We start from the raw sequence: 20,229 nt of genomic DNA on the forward strand, positions 1-20,229 counted from the left end.
CTTATTTTACGTTATTTTGTCGATCATAAATAAGTGTTTATTTTTCGCTTATTGTGGGGTCCCACCACTTAAAATTAATTCATATTCGAATAAATTATTATTTTAAGTGTTTTCAAATAGAGGATAAACTGAGTTTTGTTTTGCTCATTTGATTGATAGAATAAAAAGAAAGAAATGTATGTAAAGAGTATACAAATATATAAGAGAAAGGGCAAAATAGTCCGACAAATTAAGAAGGATAATTTGGGGATCTAGAAATTTTTAACAAACACATGAACGAATGTTAACGGAGGGGGGAAAGTGTTAGAATTTGAAAGTTTAAGAGGGTCTTTGTTCCTAGTGAAAATTCAGGAGGCAAAGTGTCACTTTCAGCTTCCCAACATATAGATGTGATTGATCATGATGATACAATTTTTAAGAATCCTTATGTCCAAGAGAAAAAAATCTTTGCAATTGGGTGATCTTAATTATTCACAAAATCAATTGGATTAGCATCGGTGCGCATGAAGACTCACTTCGATAGTTGAGATATCACCACCAAGATCTCCCATGATGAGTCTCATTCATCATTTGTATACTCTACAGTGTAACCTTTGGACGAAATAACAAACAAAATAGACAATCAATTAATGATGCGTGACTCTAACAAATATCTTGGATGGTTTTAAAAGTTATATTAATCTAGATATCATTCTTGAACTTAGTATGCAATTGGTTCTATTTATGTTTTTTAATTCGATAATTGTATTTTATTTGTTTGTAAAATCGAAAAGGGTAATAATTATAATCGTTTATGACAATTAGGCACCATTAGACATCAAATCAGCATAATGGGTGGTCAGGAGATCCATAAACTACTTCCAGCTTTTAATTGAGCCCGGTGCCAAACCCGAGTACCACACCTGAGTTATTTGATAGAATGTGGTTGGAAGCTCTCCATGTGATCGAGGAGTTAATCCAACCCATCATTTGACTCCAGGTTCAGAGCCTTGAAGTCCTAGGGCTGAGGCTCAACACGGATCTCAAGGTGTCAAACCGGCTAACTTTTTGGTCTTTGTTCGGGCTCATTTCGTGATCTTCTTCTTCGGGTTGAGCCCACTCTTGGGGGCTCAGGCCAAGGATGCCTCTTATACCTACTCCATTGGGATCCTGCTGTAGAAGTGAGTTGTGAGACTTGACTGAGGTGGTTACACTACTCACCTCCTCGTCTGGGACGTAGTTAGGATCTCACTCTTCTGAGGTATGGGTCTTGGCGAAATCTACTGAGGCATTGTGAGGTTGACGCCGGTTCTATAGTGGGGTGACAGGTCGGTTGTGATTCTAGCTCCGGTGTGTGGCTTTTGTTCATGCCGATACAAGGGGTTGTGTGGCTTTTGTTCATGCCACATCTACCTCAGCTAAAGTGTGAGCTGCATGCCAATACAAGGGGTCCTGGCACAGGGCTAAAACCAAGAATCGTGGCCTTAGATTTATTTGTTGTGGCCCCACCAATATAGACAGACATTTCATCTAATGTGACAGATGTTCTCCCTGTAATCTTTCTCTTCTCCTACTTTATTATTCAGTTCTACTCTCTTATCTCTTCTCTTATGTACATGTCATCCAACTAATGTTATTAGCATTTGAACTTTCAATCAGATACTAGCAGCCTATTGTTTGTCATAAAATCAAACAAATCAGATCATACGTATACGTACACCTCATTAGTATCATGGAGCCTCTATATATTATTTCATAACCTCTGAGGCTCCCAGCTAAAAGGGAGAAGATAGCTCTCACTTTTAACTATTTTCTGTTCCAATATATAGTGAATATGGCTCTAACCAGGGGCAGTAATCACTTTGAACCCTCAAATGAAGAGAACTGTATGTTGGTGGCCATGCAATTGGCAACTGCTGTAGTGTTTCCTATGGCTCTGAAAGTGGCTACGGAGCTAGACGTGTTTGAGATCATATCTAGAGCTGGCCCTGATGCCTACCTCTCGGCTTCAGAGATCGCCTTCCACCTGCGCACTGAAAACCCAGATGCAGCTACCATGCTCGATCGTGTCTTGTCTCTACTGACGAGCTACTCTGTTCTTAAATGCTCTCTCGTCAAACGGGACAATGACCAAGTTGAAAGGCGTTATGGCTTGGCTCCTGTCTGTAAATTCCTCACTCGCAATCCGAATGGAATTTCTCTTGTACCTCTGCTGCTAATAAATCATGACAAGCTGATCCTGGATTCCTGGTATGAGCTTACTCTGTAAATTTCTCACAGCGCTCAGCGCTCTTGTACATTTTTCGTTTCAAACATTCATCACTTGGTTTCATAATGAAGGGTGCGCCCCATTTTATGATAAATGTGATGTGCCGAAATCACTTCCCTTCTATCTTCTCAGTTTGGATATGCAGCTAATTAGAAACAATTAAAGCTGCAGAAATTAATATGGCGTTCAAATTCTAATGAACTTATTTTCATCTCTCTATGAAGTAATGTTCTTTTTTTTTTTTTCATTGTAACGTATGAAAAATTAGATTCTTTCACCTTGACTTGAACTCTTTCCAACCTGGTGACTAACAATCATTTCACATGTTTCATGTAAGAAATGGAGTTGAGCTTTCCCACATTTTTTGTTGAATTTGTGTGTTTTACTTTGTTGATCTGAACTAAAACGAAAGTTATCAATATCACTACTTGTAGGTGCCACCTGAAAGATGCTATTTTGGAAAGTGGAATTCCTTTTAGTAAGGCCCGTGGAATGACCTTCTTTGAGTACTGTGAGACAGATTCCAGGTATAACAAGTTATTTAACAAGGCAATGTCAGTTCATAGCATAATAGTCATGGACCAGATTCTTGACACATACAATGGATTTGAGAGTCTCGAAGAGGTGGTTGATGTGGGGGGTGGGACTGGAACCACCCTAGAAATGATTACATCCAAGTATCCTCAGATCAAAGGTATCAATTTTGATTTGCCTCATGTCATAGCAGAAGCTCCATCCTATGCTGGTAAGAGCTTTCTTTGTCTTGATTTAATTATTATTATATTAGAAAAAATAAATATAACTTCTGTTTATAGATTTCTAATAGAATAATTATAACTATGCGGCAGGTGTGGAACATGTTGGAGGGGATATGTTTGAATGTGTCCCAAGAGGAGAAGCCATTTTTATGAAGGTAAATTAGCTCTTTTGTTTATTTATTAACTAAATTGTAGGGTTATTCATCATATTAGGCAGATTAGCCATATTTAATCACTTATCAAAAGAAATAATAATAATAATCCATGATCTCTAGAAGACCATTACTTCATTGGCCCTTCAATCATAGGTAACAAATTATAGACAGGGTATATATTTAGGAAATTAAAATGCACAGGGTTATGCCAGGGTACTTTCTGTTCTATTCTTTTGTGATTTAATGGCTCCATAATATTGGTTCATTACTAATTCAGAATAGGGGATGAATCAGTCCTTTACATTTTGTTTCAAATATCTGTTTTCTGTTGTTCTATTTAATGAAATACTATTCTAGTTTTCTTGATATTTGTAGTGGATACTTCACAATTGGAGTGATGAACATTGCTTGAAGCTTTTGAACAACTGTTGGAAAGCCCTACCAAAATCGGGAAAAGTGATTGTTGTGGAATCAATTCTTCCAATGGCTCCAGAGAATAGTAACGCCTCTAAGGTTGCCTTCCAATATGATTTAGTCATGCTAGCTTTTTGCTCCGGAGGAAAAGAGAGGACGCATAAGGAGTTTGAGGCCTTGGCAATAAGCTCTGGTTTTGCTAAATGTGAAATTGTTTGTTGTGCTTACCACACTTGGCTTATGGAGTTCCACAAATGATCACATATTTTTACCTTTGAAAGATATTGTGGTTTTTAAATTTTCACCATTATAAGAAAGTAGTCTGTTTGATCTTATGGTGTGCATATTCTGTCATGTCTAAACTTCATTTTGTTCATTGAGTCATATTTACAAATACTTTTCTAATTTGTGGGGTGTTAGAGTATACAAGTAGAATCTTTCCCAAAACACATGCCTCGCCCTGATAGAACCTTTTTTCCGAAGTCCAAACTATATGGACAGACTCTGCCATTCCTAGCGCAAGCCCAATGATCGCAGAATCCAAATCAGCTGTAATCTCTTGGGACGCCCCACTAGTGAGTAGAGGTGTAAATCGGATTGTGCCACTAGCGGCCTGGTACAGCAAAATGGCACACGGGTTGTTATGGGTTTTGTTCAAGAAGGAATTTGGGTAAGTTTTCTTCTTTCTATTCGTGTCGTTAATATTGTTCTTATCATCCAGAAATCCATGCTTTTACGGCTGTGAAACAGAGTGTAATTTTGGGTTTTGTTCGAAAATGAATTTGGTAAAGTTTTTCTTGTATCCTTTCTATATTCGCGAGTAAAGAAGATTGAATCAAAGGGGTTGTTGTCTGGTCTGCAAAGTTGGCTTTGAATCTAAGGGATTGTAGTCTTCTGGTCACGATTGGGGTGCTTGGTGAGGCCACTCTACCATTGGCCGCCATTAATTCTTCCGTGGAACCTGAGGCTGCCACTCCTTGGAACATATGGGAATGGCTGGCACTTGGAGTCTAAACACAGAGCGTTGGATAATCATGTTGAAGTCATGGAAGATGATGAGAAGAATGTATTATGTATTGGCTCTGTTGGGCTGCAGCAATATCTATCCATCAGTTGCTCTTGAAAGAGGATAAGATGAACCCATATTTACCTCAAGTCGATTTTACCCAGCTCAAAAACTAATGAAGCCACTATGATCAACAACATCTACAGATTTTCCAAGCTATTATTGTAATGCTCACAACCAAATACTTATGACCTAAAGTCTCAAACCCAATATACATACTATGAATTTCAGAATATGCTTCATTTACATGCCACTTCAAGCATGAACTGTAGAGTGCATTGGATGCCAATATATAGTTTGAACTTAACAAAGAACTTAGCTGTAGAGTGCATTGGGCTTGGGTTGATCAGTTCCCCCAAAGACCCAATAAGACCAAAAGGGCCAAAAAATGTTGTGACACTTAAACGGGATAAACGTTTGGTCAATGGGTCATGGCCTCATGGGTCGATCTGTCCCCATCCTCTCCTAGGAACCCTGCCCTTTCATCCCGAGCAATAACATCAAAACCCAACCACATGAACTTCTTCAACTGTCCACAAATGCAAAGCCCTCTAGTGACAATAGTGTACTCAAAGTAAAAGAAGCAACACATAAAGCACAAGGTTGTAAGAAATAAAAACCCAAGAGTCCCTAGTGATGGCTCATGCGGTTTCAGTCGTTTGACCCTCTTCAGAATCTCCCAGTAAGGCATGGCTTCAAGGTCTTGAGCAAGAAGAATCTTTATCATTTGGAAGGGAATGGCCGATGAAATGGGTTATTCTTGAAGAAACTTGAAATGGGGTTTCTAAATGGACGACTGTCTTCCCTTGTGCAAGAGAGACAAAGAAGAAAGATTGTTCGAAATCAGTGGCTTCATCTGCGAAGATCGATGAAAAAGAAAGATTTTTGGAATTAAAGTTAGATTCCCTCTCTTTGCACTTGAACGCAAGGCATGAAGGAGAAGAATATGTTTTTGGTTTGGTTTTTCTTTGGATTTCCAAGCTTCCCTTGGAAAGCTTGTCCCTTGGGGCTTTTGGTTTGGTTTCTCTAGATGGAAAAGACTAGAGCTGCCTAAGAGTTCAAAGGGTTAAGAGTGATTAGTGCTCTTTGAAGTTAGGGAGGTTGAGGTTGAAAATTGCCAGTTAATGGATAATGAATAGACTTCTCCAATTAATGAGGGGACCTTCGGTCAATTGATTGTTGGGTCATCAGAGGAAGATGGCTTGAAGGATCATTGGGTAAAATTGGTTTCCAAGACAATAAGGTTGTTTTTCCTCAACGATGAAGAATTTGCTAGAGATCTATTTCGGGCTATGGAGGAGGAAACCATTGTTAGCCTTATGAGAGCCAACACCAACCTTCAATTTTAACAAACAATTGTTTTATTGTACATATTTTTGTAAAACAAAACATATAAATCATTTAAGTAAGAAAAAATAAATTATTACTAACTTTAAGTTATTATTAAATTTTAGGGGGAAATTAAATCTTAAATTATTTAATTCAGTTTCTATAATTATAACTTTACTTTTAGTTTTCATAATCAGAATTTTCAACTTTTAATAGTTTTGTTGAAAATTATTATTTATATAGTAATTCTATTTTTTAAATAATAGCTATACTTTCATTTTTAACATGTAATTTATTGGTAAAATAAAACATATAAATCATTTATTTTAGTTCTTATATTTATAATTTATAATTTTTATTAAAGTTCAGAAACAATCCAAAAGTTGACAACATACAGTTTTGTCAAATTCGGCATTGGTACACTTCTCTATTAGTCTGTATTGTACTATTCAAAGATGGCACAATACAACCCAATATGGAGGTATATATATATATCATGTCGATCATGACTTGTGCGATACATAACTAGTTCGAGTCTTTTGACATGGCTTGTTTGTTTCAGCTGGTTTTGTTTGGGTTTTAATGGTTCTTTTGTCTATTAGCCTACAGTTTGTTCTTTGTTGGTCCTATGGAACTTGGCCTTTGTGTTTTGTACCATTTTTCATATTCTTTTAATGCTTTTTTTACCTTACGCTTTTCAAAAAAAAAAAAAAAATACTATAGAAATTACATATTTTAATAAATTATGTGTAGTGCAAACTATCTGGATACATATTTGGGAAACATTTGAAAATTGTAGAAGATTTAAAATATGGTTTAAATTAGAAAATGTACTTATTACATTGATTAATTAATTATTTTATTTCTTATTCAAAATTGTAATCGATATAGTATCAATTAGAAAAAGCCTATAATAAATTTGTTCAAAATATTAAAGCTTAAAGCACGTGTTATTTTAAAAATTTGTTTAATATGTAACTTTGTTTTCGCCGGTAAATAGCTGTAGTAGTAGGGTCTGGATGTAGTAGGCACGTTAGGTAAGCGCAATGAGTGAGCACGTAATAGCTGTGTGACACATGTCCTAGTTAATGTGCCTTTTATCCAAACTTTTTTGTTCCATTAAATAGAAATTATCTATTATTTTATTATCTTTGTCAAAATAATTAAAAATAAAAAACAAAAAAAAGAAAACATAAATGAGTCCCAACTCCTAACACGTTTAGGTTTTTCTTTTTCATTGTTTTTATTTTTAATTATTTTGACAAAGATAATAAGATAATAGATAATTTTTGTCTAACGGAACAAAAACGTTTGGATGAAAGGCACATTAACTGGGACATATGTCACACAACTATTACATGTTTACTCTCACACAGCTATTACATGTTTACTTAGTGTGCCTAAACGGATCCCGTCTTGTTTTAGCTTGGATGAGAGAAAGATATTATATTTTGGCGAAAACATGCACTACCTTGTTAAAATTTTTAAGGACATAATTGACATTAACCCAGGTAAAATGAGGTTTGGAGATGGGTCAGTTGTTAACCCAAAATCGTTACAGTAGATGTAAATGGTCCACTTGCAGAAGCTTAGGCTTAGTTTGAAAAGAATGCAAATACAAATATTCACAATACCAATTACATGTTAACCCAAAATCGTTACAGTATTTGTACTTGTATTTTGTATGTACTCCTTCCAAATGAAGTCTTGATGATGTTGGGTGTCAAATTAACATGCGAAAGGCGTGCCAATTGTAATAAAGTCTTATGGGTGTATAAGCTAGTCTAATAATACAGTTTTTTTTTTCTTTTTTTTTCTTAGATTATTAACTACTAATGTAGTCTACTTTGACCCAATCCAGACCACTTCTGAAGTTTGAAGGATGTGGAGGAGTTGTTTGGTAGTTTAAATGTTGTGATGTTTGGAAAATGTACATATTACAAGTTTACTCTTCAAACTATTATTTAAAGAATAAAAAATGGAAATGATTAAAATATTATAAAATAATACAAATACAATTTTAAGAAATGATAAAATAAAGAAATTAAAAATAATAAATAATATTAAAAAGATAAACAAAAATATTGATAGAAATAAAAAATAATATTAAACAATAAAATAATAAAAATATTTTAAAAGCAAAAAAATTAGACACAAAAAAAATTAATAAAAAATTAACAATAATGTTAAAAAGGATAAAAAATTATGTAGGGGAAATGCTAGTCACAACTTGGCAGTGAAGGTAATAGCAAGGTTTTTGAACTGTCATTGACTCGAATGGTCGGACTGTTCGGCCTGGGAACTGTTCAAGCAACCGGTTCCATTTAACCCAAAACTTTGCTTTTTGTAAAAAACTGTTGAAAAAGTCAACAACCCATTGGCGTGGGTGGTTGAACCGTCAATCCATTCAATGGTTTTTAACAGTTTTTATTTATTTTTATTTTTTATTTTGTTTGTCAGAACGGGTTGTCCGTTCGAACTGGATGGTCGGACCGTCGACTCAAAAACTGGTGGCCAGAACGGTTTTGTTTCTGGGTCATTTTTTTAAAACATTGGGTAATAGCAAGATTTTTGAACCGTCATTGACCCAGAAGGTCGGATCATTTGGCCCGGGAACTGTCTAGGCAATTGGTTCCATTTAATCCAAAACCCAAATTTTATTCAAAAACCGTTGAAAAAGTCAATAACCCATTGATCCGAACAATCAAACCATCAACCCATTCAACAGTTTTTGACCGTTTTTTATTTTTTATCATCGACCTAAAAACCAGTGGCCAGAACTATTCCATTTCGGGGTTGTTTTTTAAAACGTTGGGTAATAGTACCCATACATAATTATCATACTCATCTCCCTCATGTAACCACCAAAAGGAAAGGAAATTCTGATATAACGTTCTTTTAACAAAAACCTTTGCTCTCAAGTCATGGCTCAAGCATCCCGTTGTTCAAGAAAACCAAGTCGTTGCACTAGGATTGAGGAGTGGATTGAAGAACAACTTCGAGATCATCGTTTCTGGTGTAAACCAAGATGGATTTGAGGAAATCGAGTGGCATAGATTCCCTTCTCTTCACAAGCACATCGGAACCGTCCCCCATGCTTTGCAACGCTTTTCCTACTCGCCCACATCCGACGATGATGGCGGGGACAACAACGATGGTGGCCACCATTGCCATTGACGCCCTAATCTTAACACCACTAGACCAATTAGCTAATAGTGGCTCTGCTGCAGTGACGTCAGATGGAGCTAGTAGAAAAGATTGCAATTGCATTGGCCGTCCATGCGTCAGTGACCACCGGCGCCTGCACCCCACCTCAAGCCTTGGAATTCCTTAACGAATCAGAGCATGGGCAATTTAACTCACCTCGTCCACTCCCTCTCTTTCTTCTTCAGTTCTTGTTCTTGCTGTTCTTCTTCCTTTCAATTCCCCTCCTTTCATCACTTGTCCTATTTCAACCTTGATCCCGAACAAAAACATAGCACCACTGACTCTAAGGACCGAGTATGAATCATGCAGAGGAGGAGGAGGATTGGAGTGGCCTTGGATTTTGGGCAGCTCAACCTGAGCCTGAGCCGACTCATCCTGCAATTTGACACGAGCAGGCCTTGGATTTTGGGCCTCTATTGGGCTTGGGCCCATAATTTTGGGATGGACTCGAGCTTAGTCATTAGATAATCTAAACCTGGTTCGAGACAAGTCCTTCCTTATCCTAACCCGAACCTGACCTGCCTATCAACATACATTATGCATAATTTTGGTAAACCATACATATATGCTTACATGATACATACACATTAATATTAAATTTTAACATGGGTTCATTGACCAATACTAGGACAACCCAATTTGGGCCCAACCTAAGTGCATCAAATTTCAATTCAGGTCAGGCCTAGGTTGGACTGTTCGGACTCAGGCCGTAAGTCAAATTCTTAAGGCCGGGCCTAGGTTACATAAAAGATGTCACCAATTGGGTGGTATTCATCAAAATTCATGGGACTGCTTTGATTGGTCGAAACTCTTTCAATACATACCATATCTCTCTAGTATCATAGATTTTCCCTAGTTTTGAAGTGCAATTGTCATTGTCCCCTTTTAGAAGATCCAGGTAAGATTTATAAAAAATAAATAAATAAATAAAATAAAAATCCTTGAACTTTTGCAAACTATAGAGCCCTAAAAATATGCCACATCTTTGCTTCTTGGCTACTTCTTAAAGGAGATAATCCACTACATCAGTAGCCACTAAAAACAATTCTTTAGGCATAAATTTACTATTACAAGAATTAACATTGCTGATATTGCAAAATGTGGGACATGGGGTTAGAAAGTGGAACTTGGGTAATTAAGATATACTCCCAACTCTCTTCCAACAAGCCATTGCCCATCTCTTCTGGCACCAAAACATCTCCTGTAGCGCTGTGTATAGCATTTGTGGGATATTCTCTGTGGGCAGCTGATCCTATCCCCTCTCCATAAATGACAAGGGAGATGTTTTCAATGTATACTTACAATAATTTGTTAGAGCTTTTTGTTGGTAGGGGATCCAGACCTGGACCTGAGGGTTATATAGTAAAAGTGTCAGGCATGCCAATAAAGGGGGATGTGGGGTTTACTGTTCATGCGACATCAACCAATTCACTTTTATTAGAGTGTCGTGGCGCTGGGAAAAAACCAAGAATCATGGGCTTTGATTTATTGCTCTGGCTCCATTAATATACACTTCCAACTATTAGGATGTCAGCCACCTCAAGCAGCGGTGTCAATTGGACTGGATTTGGTCCAAATCGATCCGGTCCAATGTGATTTCATTATAAATGAATCAAGTCCAATTCAATCCAATAAATATTTTAGATCAATTTGGACCAATTCAATTCAATCTTTAGACCATTCAATCTGTTCAAATTCATTTTATTTTAAATTGATTTCAATTCAAACCTGAAAACTGGATCTACTAACACCGATATTTTTATTTTATATCAATGGACCAGACCCAATCTAATTCCAATCCGAAATTAATTTTGGACTGAACGAGTCTAATCCAAAAACCGGTCCATTGATGCCCTTAATATCATTGATCAAGGGTCATAAGCCTATGAATGCACCTCTGTCATAAAAGTGCCAGCTGAATGCCGGGCTAAAACCGAGAATCTTGGCCTTGTATTTATTGCTGTGGTCTCACCAATATAGACACTTCATCGAATGCGACCACGCTGCAGCAGATGTTTTCCCTGTATATTCTTCTCTTATGCACGTAAGTGCATGTCACTCAAATAAAATTTTATATTATTAGCATTTGAATTTTTAATCAGATACTAGCAGCCTATTGTTTAACAAATCAGAATGGAGTCACTATATATTTCATAAGCTCTGAAGCTCCAAGCTTAAAAGGAAGAAGATAACTGTTTTCTCTTCCACAATGAATATGATTAGGGGTGTAAAGGTATTCGAAAATCCGATTTTAAATTCGATATTTAATATAATCGAATTAAATTTGGATAATTCGAATATTTAATTGGTCAAATTCAGATATTTTATTTTTATCAAATTATTAATCGAATTCGAATTTAGATATGACCTAATTCGATTCGATAAATATCCGAATTCGACCGATTATTTAATTCTTATATATAATATATAAAATATTTTATATAATATATATAATAATTAAGTTATATAAATAATTTATATCAATAAAATATTTATTTTATATATTTATTAATTATCTAAAATAGTTACTTAATCGAATTCGAATCGAATCAGATATTCGAATATTTAATCGGATTTAAATTCAGATATTAATTTCAACATCCATCAGATATTGAATCAAATTCGGATATCGGATTTTCTAATCGAATTCGAATTTGAATATTGCTTGATCAGATTTGAATTCGATCTATTTACACCCCTAAATATGACTTTAATCAGTAATAACTTTGAAACCCCAAATGAAGAGAAAGAAGAAGAAAACTGTATGTTGGCGGCGGCATTGGCAAAGTGCTTCAGTGCTTCCTATGGCTTCGAAAGTAGCTACAGAGCTAGACGTACTCGATATCATATCTAGAGCTGGCCCTGGTGCGTACCTCTCGGCTTCAGAGATGGCCTTGCACCTTCACACTGAAAACCCAGATGCAGCTACCATGCTCGACTGTGTCTTGTCTCTACTGATGACGAGCTATTCTGTTCTTAAAGGCGTTATGGCTTGACTCCTGTCTGCAAATTTTTCACCAGCAACCAGGATGGAATGTCGCTTCGACCCATGTTTCTACTGGATCAGACAAGTTGCTCATGGATAGCTGGTATGAGCTTACTTGCCGAACTATATATAATCTCTGATTTGGGTACATTCCATCACCAACATCACTCCTTATGTGACATGCATTCTGTATCTATCTCCAGGAGAAAAAATTACATATCCTATCTGAACATTATCACTGCTTGCTGCAGGTACCACCTGAGAGATGCTATCTTGGAAGGTGGAATTCCTTTTGATAAGGCACAGGGAATGACCATATTTAAGTACTGTGAAAAAGATTCAAAGTATAACAAATTCTTTATTAGGGGAATGTCAGGTCACACCACAACGGTAATGGTTTTGAAGAAGATTCTGGACACATATAAGGGATTTGAAGGTCTCAAAGATGTGGTTGACGTGGGAGGTGGGAATGGACTCACACTAAAAATGATTACATCTAGGTATCCTCAAATCAAAGGTATGAATTTTGATTTGCTTCATGTCGTAGAATGGACTCACTTAAAATGATTACATCCAATCAACCCGGTTCGATCCAATCCATGTTGGTCGGTTTTTCTTTAGTATCGGTCGGTTTTGGGTTATAAAAAAATATAAATCGATAGTTCAGTTCGGTTTTGATCGAAACCGAACTGACACAAATCAACTTAGATATATATTATATATAATATATTTCAGATATATATATATATCTGATATGTTTCAGTTTTACTATATATATTTCAGATATATATTTGTGAAAATATATATATTTCAGATTTATTTCAAAAATATACATATTATATATAAAATTTCTGATATATAAAATATTAGTTTTAATCCATCAAATCATTTTTAATTTTTAGGCATCCAGCCTTTGCTTTGTTAAACTTGAATCCTTTACCGTTCACACCGAGAGAATCATTCACAAAACCGACCCAAACCGATTCAAACTGATCATGTCGGTTTTACTTAGTATTGGGTCGGTTTCGGGTTCATTTCTAGGTAAACCAACCAGGTCAGATCGGTTAGAAAAATGCTAGTAAACCGACCCAACCTGACCCGTGAACAGCCCTAGTGGGATGCTATGGCTTACAAGTAGAATCTTTCCCAAAAACATGCTTTAAGCTCGTATAATCTTTCCCAAATTCCAAAAGCACTGGACAGATATTCTCTCATTCCTAAAGCAAGTCTATGATCACAAAGTTTATATCTGCTGCTATCTCCTGAGTCCCGATGATTAGGAGTGTCAATGGACCGGTTTTGGATTGGACCCTGTCTAAACCAAAATCAATTTGAATGAATTGGACATACCAATAAGACATATTGAATTAGAACAGTCCAGACTTGATGGTCCAAAGTATTTACTCGATTGGATTGGACATTGTCCATCTATAAAAAAATTATATTTGAATGGGTCCGATTGAGCCAATATCTAGTCCATTGATAGAAGATAAGAATATAAGTGTCAGTGGACCAAATTTGAATAAATTAAAACAAATTTGAACAGGTTAAATGGTCCAGACACATTAAATTGAATCAGTACAAAATATTCATTATATTGGATTGGACCTGATACATTTGTAATGAACTCACTTGGACTGGATCAGATTGGACCAAATCCAGTACAATTGACACTCCTACCCACGATGAAACACCAACACGCTGGTGACGGAAATCAATTGAAAACATCACCTAAAAGTGTGCTTCTCTCATGATAACCACGTGGATATGATGGATGAAGAACGCCCCCGCCCACCAAGGCCTGAGGGCGGTCGAGAAACTCCGCACATCCTCCGGCTTAACGACCGAGCTAGCTGGGAAAGGGCTAGCCCTAGAAAGGCCCCATAGGCTTCTGAGACAGGAAACTAAGCGTCCCATGGTTGAGAACTCGGGAAACGAAAGATCTCGGGCAACTACACCTCGGTCAGCACAAGAGCGGGGATGCTGAGGCATAACCCGACTGACTATGCCTCGACCAACTACACCTCGGCCGCGACAAGACTGGGGATGCCAAGGCATTTCCCAGCTTGCTATGCCTCGACCAACTACATCTTAGTCGGCACAAGACTGGGGACGCTAAGTTGTTGCCCGACTGGCTATGCCTCGACCAACGAACTAAAATCATAGGAGTACAAAGAGGTCGCCCAAGGCACAACCTACCCCAACTAACAGAAAATGGTACAATAAGGCCAATAGAAAATTGTATAATAAGATGCCGAGGCATAGCCCTACTGCCTGCAGCTCAGCCTGCAGCTCAGCCAACTGGGCCTTCTGCTGTAGATACTCAGAGTGTTCCCATTCTGTAGACAAACACGATAAGTATACCAAGAAAGAGAACGAAACACAAGGAATAAGAAGAGGAGACTTACCTGTGCCACAGACCATAGCAGCGCACACTCCAGTGCTCCACTGCCGACTCCAATTGATTCCCAAGCTATTGACATTGTCATGATTCCCCGCAATAACTGCTCGGGAACCCCAGTTATCTCCAGATTGTCATCCAAATGAACCAACCACCTCGGCACGTGCAGACCCAAGCTACCACCTGCCTTAGTTACCGACGCGCCTATGGGACGACGAACCCCTTCAGGGTCGACCACGACAACATCGTCCTTCTCATCCTCCTACTGCCAGACTCTCTGTTGCCGAAGAGTCCCCCCTGTTCGTAGAACGTGGCCGTTATCCTGCCTTGGAGCAAGCTTCTGGTTGCACACCAGCTTGCTCCTATCTTTGTCGAAGTGCCTTCATTCGGTGAACAATCTCTTCCTCGCTAACCATACTTATACCTACAACACAGGATACCCAATGTAAGTAAAAGGCAGGCAAGATAAATTTAACTCGACGAACGAATAGTAAAGGAAACAGACCAGCCACCCTCTCCATCAGCCCGACGAGAATCAACATCTTCGAGGATGTGTACGCGATAACGCCGATTTCATGAATCATGCTCAGGGCCGACCTCTCCTCCCAAGTGAGTGCTAACCATTGGGGCTGTAGCAGAGTCATCCTCGACTCCCGCAACTGGGCAGGAAAAGGGGGACCCTTGGGAATGCGCACGAAGAAGAACGACTCCTTCCAGTTTCTCATGGAGGAAGGGGCCCCGACTAACGACCAAATATTCCACCGAGTGGAGAAGTAATAGTACCCCTGCTGGTGGTGTTTCAGCTGGAGAATAAAAGTTCACCATCACCAGGGTCAGTTCGACATCACAGACGACACAGTAGGACATAAGTTCAAGCAGGAACCTAAAGGAGTTCGACATCAGCTGCACCGGACACACCGTGTACCAGTTTAGCACCTCGGCGAACCCCTCACTCAACTGGAACCTCAGTCTAGCCTCCAAACTATGCTCATAAACACATAGTTCACTGAGCTGAGCATCAGTGGCCATTTCCCCGGGAAGTGGACACCTCATTTGGTATTCCGCGGGAATGGCGTAAATAGCTCGGATCTGAGCCATATCCCCGGGCGCCAAGACACAGGATGTTGTGCCAAACTGACGACCTACCCGTAGAGAAAGCTCTGCTTCCATCTCGGAGGGACCAGCCTCAGCCTCCTCAACTTCAGCAGCCACAAAATATCTCAGTTGAGGCTCGTAGTTCGAACCGTAAGAAGAGTTGGAACCAGAACTACTGAAGGACCCGGAAGAGGAAGAGGACTGATGAGATGAAATGGACATACTGGGCAATTCACAAGAGTTGAGGAGCGAAGGCCACCAAGCTATCTATCGTGTTAGTTGTCGAGCTATCCACTGTCTTCCCTTTTATAACCATCAGGGGCACGGATTGAGAAGAGATCAACGGTGTAGATGAAGCATCTCTAACAATGCCTCAGAAGACCAATAACGTATGATGGGAAGCCTTGAAAACCGATGTGGCATCCTCCGCAGGCAGTAGTTACGCCTATTAATTGCACCAGTTCAACTACACTACCGGTCCAACCTTTGATGCGGAGACCCACAGTACCGGTCCAACCTTCGACGTAGACCCTCGGATAGGGCACTCAAGTCCTCGGATAGGCTGCTTAAGGCTACAAGGCCACGCAGTAGTCTAGCCGAGGACTCCCCTCCTCGACAACAGAACTGGGGGAGTAGTTTTCGAACCGAAACTTCGGTTCTCATTTAAGTTTTGCAGCCGACGAGCGAAAGACTCCTCGACAACGACTGACATGGCATGGACAAATCATGATGACTTTAGTTGCACAGCTTGGAAACCCCGAAGGAACTCGTCTTTGCATCCCGGCACCCCGTGGCCAAACGTCACAACCTCAATTCTAGAATTGTTGAATCAATTCTTCCAATGGCTCTAGAAGCTAGTTACCGCTCTAATATTGCCTTCACACATGATTTAGTCATGCTAACTCATTGCCCTGGAGGAAAAGAGAGGACACAAAAGGAGTTTGAGGCCTTGGCAATAGACTCGGGCTTTGCTGGTTGTGAAATTGTTTGCAATGCTTACCATACTTGGGTTATGGAGTTCCACAAATAATTAGTTCCTTTTTTTTTCTTTTTTACTTTTGAACTTGTTTGTGACTTTTTTAAATTATGCATCCGAATAAGAATGAAATGCAGTTTGATCTTTATGGTGTGCATATTTTATTTTCCAAAAACACATGCTTCAATCTGGTATAATTTTTCCTAAATTCCAAAAACACTGGACATATATTCTCTTGTTCCTAAAGCATGTCTATGATCACAATGTTCATATTTCCTGCTATCTCCCGAGTCCCCATGATTAGGGGTGTCAATGGACCAGTTTTGGATTGGACCCATTCAAACCAAATTCAATTTGTGTGGATTGGACAGACCAATAAGATATATGAATTAGACCAGTCCAAAGTATTTATTGGATTGGATTGGATATGGTCCATCCATATTGAATTTATATTAGATTGGGTTGGATTGAGTCAATATCTGATCCATTGGCAAAAGGTAAGAATATAGGTGTCAATGGACCAAATTTGGATAATTAAAACAAATTTGAACAGGTTACTAGATGGCCCAGTCCAGTCCAAAATGATCCAAATTTAATCCATTGACACCTACTGATTCATTTATAATGGACTTACATTGAACTGGATCAGATTGGACCAAATTCAGTCCAATTGACACTCTTACCCGCGATGAAACACCAACACGCCAGTGACGGAAATCAATTGAAAACATCACCTGAAAATGTGCTTCTCTCATGATGACCACGTGGATAAGCTTAGGTTCCAATCTCCGGACGAAATAAAAAGCTTATCATTTTGGAAGACCTATCACCTATCCTTGGTCTTCTCTTTGAAAATAGACCAAACAAACAATATTTGAGAGGAAAGGACAAATTAATTATCATTAAGCTGGTGAAAATAGACCACACTCTATGCACCCATGCTCACCCGTGAATAGGCATCAATCTCAAGTTGGCACCAACCCCAACAGTGCTTTGGTCCTACAAATTCTGACCCTGTATTGAACCGTCATTCTTCCTTTTTTTTCCATGTTTTGAATACAAAGATGAATTGACAGTCTGATAAGTTTGGTGTTTTCTTTTGAAGTTTCCAATATTATTTTACCTAAAACTAATGAAAAAATAATAATAAATTAAACCAATAAAATTAATAGTTTTTTCAAAATAATAATAATAAATTAGCATTAAGACAAAAAGGAAAAGAAATTTATCTAGAGAATAGGAAATTGACCATTCTCACAAAAGCGTAATTTATATTGTGATTGGATAAACTAGACATAACCCAATAAATAATACTTGAATTGAACATAGATGACTACCAGTTAATTGGAAATGTCATAGAATTCCATCATCAAATTTTCTTATAAAAAAAACCCATGTAGTGCACGGGTCCCGACTAGTTAATACATAAGGTTAAGAGAAACAAAAGCACTACCCCATTCAAAGAATGAGAAGTTGTTGGTAGTCTTCTCTAAGAAGCTTTGCAATGTCATTTGGAATTGGATGCATCGAGGTATAGGTGAAAAAGTTCCATTGATCAATACCTTTATTAGTGGAGCAGTTTGCAACACAGTTTCCTTCTTAGGCCCCGTTCACTTTTTGGTAAGTTACTCAGGTAAATGCAATTACCTGGGTAAGTTTTTCTTGGAAAACACTTATCCGGGTAAGTGCTTTTATTCATTTTCTTTTATTCCCTAGGAAAATAAGGGAATGTCCATTTTAGCCATAGAAATTCATTATTAAAAGGGGCATTTTTGTCCCATTCAAGTGTTGGCAGCTTTCCCCTTGTGTGGGAAAGATATTTACCCATCTAAGAGATGGGTATCACTTTTCTGTATAAATGATACCCAGGAAAATATAATTTCCCGGGTCCTCACATAAAGCTGACAAAAGAACATGGGATTATTGATCAAGGGGATTCCCATTGACCAACTTTCCCCCCTCTCAAAATCTAAAAAAAGAACGTCCCCTTAGAGTGTGACAAAAATTAAAAGGCCTAGCCTGTCCCATTCTTTTAATTTGGAAAAATGAAAATGATGATCTTTCAAGAATCTAAGGTATAGCAAACTTCTCATTTCTCAAGGAGGATATCAACGAATGCCATAATTATTATCACTCCACTTCAATAGCCATAATGCCTTTTGACTGAAATAAAACTGCAAATCATCTCTAAGAGAATTGCAAATTAAAACATCTCCATGGGTGGAGGTTTAAATTCTTAAAAAGAGTGTGAATTTATATTCCATAGATATTTTAATTCATATGAATTAGGTAAATCTAAATACTCTGATTTGAGCGTAGATTCAGAAAAATTTGGACATTGTACAGAGGCACCAACAAATTTTTATAGAATATCTATAATTTAAAGGCAAGATGGAATAGTACTTTTTGCAAAACTTAAGTAATCATTTGCAAATTGCAAGATGGTGATGAAGGTGCATCTGTAGAATCTTTACAACCAAAATGGATTTGCAGGAGAGAAACTTCAAGAACAAACTTCTTAGAAAGATTCAACACAAAGAACAATCATATATGTTCTATAACTTTTACTCAGAAAGGTTGTTTTATGAAGATTTTTTTCCAAATTCTCACCCATACTTTAGCATTCTTGTGAGGATTTTACACTTGGCTATGTAAATGTCAAAATAGCTTTCTCTTTTTCCTAATTGAGTTATAATTGTCATGTTGTCGAAGCCCTCAGGACTATTATGAATTAACGGTTGGCCACATATATACCCATTTGCTGTTGATGCTGCTTTAGGAACTTTGGGAGCTTCTAGCATGGTTTTTGACTTTCATCTAAAAGAATCATTAATAACTAATGCAATTACAAACTAAAACTATAATGGATATCTTAGTAATCGAGGCAAACTAAAGGGCTGGTCTCAGTAAACACATCAGTTAAAATATAGGGGGTGTCTTAGTAAATGACCCTAAAATGGGTTGACAATAGTATTATTTGTTGGGTTTTCTCTCAAAAGGAGGTTGAGTTTGTCATTTTCAACCCTATAGGATCCACGACTTCATAGCCTTGTCGGATGAATGCCATGCAGCCTTGTCAGATTTATGACCTTGTAGCCCTATGGGATTTGCAACCTCACCCTGGCAGCTGAGACAAGTCACCCCAACCAACTTGGTGATACATCAGTTTCAGCCTTGGTAGGATAAATTTTCCCAGATCTATCCAACGGTTTTGAAGATTCTGAACTAACACGAGTCTCATATGTGTCCTGTTTAAGCGTATTACACAGAAACACACCATAATAACATGAATCAAATATGTACTTTATTCATTTACAATAAATGTCATAATGTACATCATGCTGATTGGAGATAAGGGAATACATTGTATAACACCTAATAAAGCAAGTTTATGATCACAAAGTTCATATCTGTTATGATCTCTTGATCAGTCCCCATGATGATCAACTTGTCCTGAATTAGTAGAAGCAGGGGTTGAAGCGACATTCCATCCTGGTTGTTAGTGAAAAAAATGCAGACAGGAGCCAAGCCATAACGCCTTTCAACTTGGTCATTGTCCCGGTTGACGAGAGAGCATTTCAGAACATAGTAGCT

General features: G+C 37.9%; 1 protein-coding gene and 1 pseudogene across 1 annotated transcript; both read left to right on the top strand.

Annotated features, from left to right (window-relative positions):
* The first annotated feature begins 940 nt into the window (after window positions 1-940).
* On the top strand, window positions 941-3,908 carry LOC148791448 (caffeic acid 3-O-methyltransferase-like). Its single transcript, XM_088888986.1, has 4 exons — window positions 941-2,229; window positions 2,683-2,993; window positions 3,097-3,161; window positions 3,537-3,908. The coding sequence occupies exons 1-4, from the start codon at window positions 1,814-1,816 to the stop codon at window positions 3,831-3,833; spliced, it is 1,089 nt and encodes a 362-aa protein (XP_088745112.1). The 5' UTR covers window positions 941-1,813; the 3' UTR covers window positions 3,834-3,908.
* A 7,973-nt stretch (window positions 3,909-11,881) lies between these two features.
* LOC148791449 (caffeic acid 3-O-methyltransferase-like) lies at window positions 11,882-14,570 on the top strand (annotated as a pseudogene).
* The last annotated feature ends 5,659 nt before the right edge of the window (window positions 14,571-20,229 follow it).

This window comes from Nelumbo nucifera, chromosome 5 (genome assembly GCF_055504915.1).
Source record: "Nelumbo nucifera cultivar China Antique chromosome 5, China Antique-T2T, whole genome shotgun sequence".
NCBI lineage: Eukaryota > Viridiplantae > Streptophyta > Magnoliopsida > Proteales > Nelumbonaceae > Nelumbo > Nelumbo nucifera.